This window comes from Echinops telfairi, unplaced genomic scaffold, assembly GCF_000313985.2.
Source record: "Echinops telfairi isolate 266 unplaced genomic scaffold, ASM31398v2 ScPeMD7_10;HRSCAF=50, whole genome shotgun sequence".
Taxonomy (NCBI): domain Eukaryota; kingdom Metazoa; phylum Chordata; class Mammalia; order Afrosoricida; family Tenrecidae; genus Echinops; species Echinops telfairi.
Window position 1 is genome coordinate 1,275,035 of NW_022103907.1, and position 5,506 is coordinate 1,280,540.

The 5,506-nt window shown below is 45.9% G+C and overlaps 1 protein-coding gene across 1 annotated transcript in view; it reads left to right on the forward strand.

Annotated features, from left to right (window-relative positions):
• The first annotated feature begins 5,270 nt into the window (after window positions 1–5,270).
• PPP1CB (protein phosphatase 1 catalytic subunit beta) overlaps window positions 5,271–5,506 on the forward strand; it is a 42,287-nt gene continuing 42,051 nt past the window's right edge. The window contains exon 1 of the mRNA XM_045287014.1: window positions 5,271–5,458. Within this exon, the coding sequence (XP_045142949.1) occupies window positions 5,271–5,458 (188 nt within the window). The remainder of the gene's footprint in view (window positions 5,459–5,506) is intronic.

The window sequence follows — 5,506 nt, forward strand, 5'->3', positions numbered from 1 at the left end:
CTTCCTAAAGACTCAATTGGCTCGTTATTCACTTTGTTGTAAAGGTCTGTTCAGGTAAGCTTTCCTGAAGTAACAAATACCCCTTGGGCATTTCAATTAAGAATCTACTTATAATAGACTGGATATTATTTAAAACAAGATTTAAATAACAACGCAGAAATACTTTATTTAACCCGTGTTTCCCTTCATCTAAAGGAGGTCCAAGCCCAGTGAATGTTTTTCACATTTTGTAGACACATTCGGTTTCGGTTTGAGGACATGCATGCTATTCATTTTAGTGTGGTTTTGGGGGAATAGCGATTCCTTCTTAAAGTACATTAGAATGCTGACCATGCTTTGTTTTATTTACCACAACCAGTTGCAGCAAAGCGTTATGAACGTATTCAGCAGTAAATCTCCCGGAGAAGGTGAGTAATCCCTCCTTTGGATATCATGTGCCATCATTAGAAACAAAACACATTGTTTTATTTGAAACAAGCCTTCACAATGTGTCTACTTTTCTGCACCAACAACCTCCTTTAGTTACTTCCTGGTAACCTTGAATAAGCAGGATGGGAGAACATGGAAAGAGAAACAGTTTTGGATCTCGAGCTCTCTATGGTTTTATTGAAACAAATTAGTGCTGACCTAAAGAGAAGACTGCCCTGTCATCTAATAAGAGGAAGAAGACTAAAAGGATCACATATTAAACCTGTAGAAATGTCATCGTCATTCTTGGTGGTAGCTGTCCATCACACCTGAAGGACCTTCTCTATTGATGGTAATTCTTTCATTCCCTAGGCATTTCTTTTTCATTCAGGAAGTAGTATATTGGGAAGGATATACCAGAGAATTGTTAGCACTTAGAGTTTGTGCATATGCATTGGAAGTGGGAAGAGGATGATTATTTGCCAAAGGCATTTGTGAAGGGGGTGCTTTAAAAAGTTCATGGAAAAATTCCCTTATCTCTTTATTCCAAATTGCCGTGAACTTTTTGAAGCTTCCTTGTGCCTCCTTTACGATTTTTTTCCCCAGGCCGTTATGACTGAAGGCTTTCCTTAGGGCAGAGCTGAGAAAGTAGGACTTTGATGACCCTTATTCGATGTACTGAAATGAACTAAAGCTGAAGGGAAAATCCTGGCCTTGTCCAATATACAAGCTCTGTAGAGAGCGGACAGCTTCCGACTGTGATGTGTGTCAGCGTCTGGGTTCTCCACTTTCTTTAGCTGAGCTGCCTACACGAAGCCGGTGACATCTGAGACACTGAATGGCTGCCCTCCAGGTACCTCTAGTAAGCTGTAGACCCTATTACCACTTAAGACTCGCTGAAGACATGGTTGAGAGGCATCCTACTGATGGGAGCACAGTCTAATGAATGCCCATTCATTCATTCACTCATTCATTCGTTCAAATACCTTGGGATAAGGCAGGGCACCAAGAAGCTGTATATCACAACCTGTGTATTCTGCCACCTCACCTCACTCACTGCCACACCACGTTGGCTGATATCGAGAGGTGTTATAAGAAAGCTCCCTGAAGGAAGTCTTTGCTGTCTTAACTACGGGGGGTGACGAGGCTGCTCTTCATTGGCTTCTGTAGTGCTTTATTTTTGGACCTTCCAAAGGGGCCTCTCTCTGGTCTCAGTACGGTGGCGCCTGGGTTCCTTTACACACTGGTCTGCCTTGATCTAATGGCTGCCAGCACACCCTGCTAGTGAGTATAAATAAGATCACCTTTCCAATAAGACTTGCAATTCACAATGCTCCAAGCCTCTGAACTATCAGGAGATCCAAGTAAAGATCAGAAGGTCCCTTCCACAGACATCTCTGTGACTGCCCCAGGATATTGAAATCTGAGGCCCAAATGTCGTCTTCTGCTCAGGGATGTGCTGGTGGGTGTTGAACACGTAGCTCTGGAGGAAAAGGCTACTACGGTTGGTAGGATTTCACTGGTGTAAACGCGCTCATCTTGGCAAATTGCAAGTCATCAATAGGATGTCACGGAATGGAGAATTTGGAAAAGAGATAGGTGTAGATGCATCCTCCCAGGGGGTTTGCAAAGGTGCGTGAAAACAAAAACAAAAACGGAATGAAAAGATCAAGGAATTTTTCCACGAGCTTTTTGACCCCGCATCATACATCGCCTCGCCATGTATATCCAAAAAAATAAAGACTGACAGCAGCCATCTAGTGAGATGAGAGGTGTTTGTTGGTTGGTTGGTTCCCCTCAATAAACATTTTCACACTGGGGGAGGGGGGTACGACGACAAAGATACAGTGGTAGCAAATAGAACTTAATTGTAGCATCTGTTTATCTTACCTAATGTTAATAGTCATATGGTCTGCTTCAAGCTTCCGGGATGTAAGTACCAGATAGAACATAGGACGGTTTCGCTTTAAAATCTGAAGACTCCTGAATGCTCCCCTTGTTTTCGGAGCGGGGTCCCATAGAAAGTTGTTTGAGCCTCTAGTATTAGAGCCCTTCCAGGTTTGGAGGGGTTTCTTCTTTCCCAGGGTTCCTAGGCAGGGGACCCTCTGCAGGGGGTGGACTGGCTGCAGACAGTACTCAAAACCACTGCCCGGTCCCTTCTAACCCCCAGAATTCTGGGCAGAGCCCGCTTCTCCTTTTCTGCTTCAGTTGGTGATAATCTCTCAGAGCGATCCAGTTTCCTTGATACATGTCTGCAGCGATTTGAAACACCACCATAGACCATGTTCCACAGGTTTGGGTTTTGTTTGTTATTGTCGCTGTTTCCACGGAGGGCAAAGGCCCTGGGAAAAGTGGAGAATAAGCAGGCACCTGTGCGAGTAGTCACAAACCTTCTGTTACTCCATGCGGCTCCGGTACAGAAGAGATTCAGGGAAGTGGCACCCAACTTCTCAAGGGGATTCAACTCCTAGTTCCAGCTCAGCCAAAACACCTCCTCCCAACTGATCTTTTCTTTGGTTGCTAGAGAGTTTATGAGTCATGTCTGTGGCCTCTCTCTAGCAAACCAGTATGACCTATACCACAACGTTTGCATAGAAAACTGCCTCTCGTAGCTTCTTTCTGCCCAATCTCTTGCTGTACCACAATCAAACCTACTGCTATCGAGTTGGTTCTGCCTCAGAGCAACCTATGGAGACAGATTAGATCTGCCCGGTAGGATTTCCAAGGTATGCATCTTTAGGGGGGCCAGACGCCCACACCTCTCGGCCAGTGAGTCCGTGGTGGGTTTGAACCACCAACCTTGAACCACAGCTAATGTTAGCAGCAGAGCTCTTACTTAACCACTTCACCCCAGCGCTCTTCTGCTCTGTACTTATATTTAGGGTACCCTATCGGGTACGTTTATATAAGCTAATTAAGTCCCTTCTTCTAGAATAAAGCAGAGACTAGATCCATGTACAAAATAAGATGTAGGGATGGAGCCATTTCCTCATTTCTCTCGGCTGCAAGCTGAAGCGGCAGTGATGAGCCTGTAAGAACTACTCCAGACAAGACCACCACTCTAGCTTCCGAATACTCTCCTCCTGATGACTGTCCCCACACAAGCTCCGTCCTGAAATAGAGAAAAGGCTGAGTGTGTGTGTGGGGGGGGCGGGGAGGTGGGAGGCGCTAGGAAATGCTAGCTCTGGAAGTCATCTGGACCATTACAAAGTACTTGTTGGACAATAACTTTTTCTACAACACATGGTTTCCATTTTCTGAATTTATGACATAGCATAAGCCCACTTAAATAGCTCAGTTCACATACATACATGACAATTTTTTTGAAAAAAAGATCATTCTATTGGGGGCTTGTACAGCTCTTATCGCAATCCACCCATCCATCCATTGTGTGAAGCACATTTGTACATATGTTGCCATCATCATTTTCAAAACATTTTCTTTCTACTTGAGCCCTTGGTACCAGCTCATTTTTCCCCTACACCTCCCACCCTCGTGAACCCTTGATAATTTATATATATATTTTTCATGTCTTACACTGACCGATGTCTCCCTTCACCCACTTTTTTGTTGACATGACCACAATGAACAGTGTAGGCTCTGGTTCTAGGTGCCCGGGTTTGAATCCCAGTGCTGCTCTCTCCTGATGTGTATGACGTGGGGCCAAGAATATTGAACTGCCGGAAGAACAAACAAATCTATCTTTGGAAAAGTACAGCCAGAATACTCCTTAGGTTGGTGAGCCTCGGTCTCACGTACTCTGTGATGTTCTCAGGAGGGACCCACCCCTGCAGAACATACTTGGTGGCGTGTCAGTGCAAGAGAGAAAGACGCCTCATGAGATGGACTGACGTGGTGCAAGAACCACAGTTGTGAGGATGGCACAGGACCAGACAGTGTGAGTTCCTGTGGGACATGCGTTCACTGTGTGTGCCCTCGGCACCCAGCAGCAACAACGAGTTAAGGGCCTCCATAGGCTGTGTCCAAATCATCCCATGGACAAAGTGAAGATGGTAAGAGGACTTGCCTCACATGGTTGTAAGGTATTGGGATAACAAGTGTGTTACACTTAGACTAGTCTCCGGCATCTAGAGGGATCTCAACCCATACTAGCTTCTATTCGTGATCTGTGAGTGGGAGAAGCACTTAGAGCCTAGGACAGCTTCTGACTGCATTTGGGAAACACCTGGGAAACAAGTAAAAGCCTTGGGCCAGGCCATTTCCTAGAACAGGCCAGAACCCCTTTGCTTCCTTCTTCTCGCTGCCTTTTAAGAGGCGATTTTACACGGTGGAAACTGCACAACCTATCTTCCCGAGCCTCCAGATTTCTCCTTCTCCCTCTTATATGTGTTTGACACAAAGATGTAGGTTTTCACGCTCTGAGAACTTACCACTGAGCGTGGGAGATCAATTTACAAACCATTGCAACATAGAGTGGTGAAGCAAATGAAGAGGTATGAACGAAATACCATTGTGGGAAAATAGTATGCACAGTGTGACAAAAGAAGTCAAATATGTGGAAGCCCCATCTCATTTAAAATATTTTTATTGCTGATGCTTCCAGGGCTCTTAACATTTACTTCCTCCAGGGACACATGGGGACTTCTCGCTGCCTTTGAGTAGATTCTGACTCACAGTGAGCCTATAGGATACAGGGAAACTGCTCCTAAGTGTTTCTGATACTGTAAATCTTTACTTGGGCCGACCACCCCATCTTTCTTCTTGACGAGGACATGGTAGGTTTAACCCGCTTGAAGATCTAGTTATGTGGAAGGGTTCGGTACCCAACCCCCTCATTTGCCGTGTTAACCTTCTCCATCAGAATAACACCTCCTTGATTCCTACAGCGCAGGATTTCAAGCATGGTGAAGCTGCAATCTAGACTTCCCAGTGAACCGAAGCGTGCGGAAGTGCTTGCAAAAGCGGCGCATAAAGCCAAGGAAAGAAAAGACACGCGGGAAGGGCGCGAGCACTGCGTCTACGGAGTGGCGGGGAACCGGACGGCCAGCAAGGACCAAGAGAAGGGCAATCCCGCCAACGCGCGTCCTGCGTCACGGGAGCTTCCGCGCTGCAGCAAATCCCCAGACGCTCCCGGGCG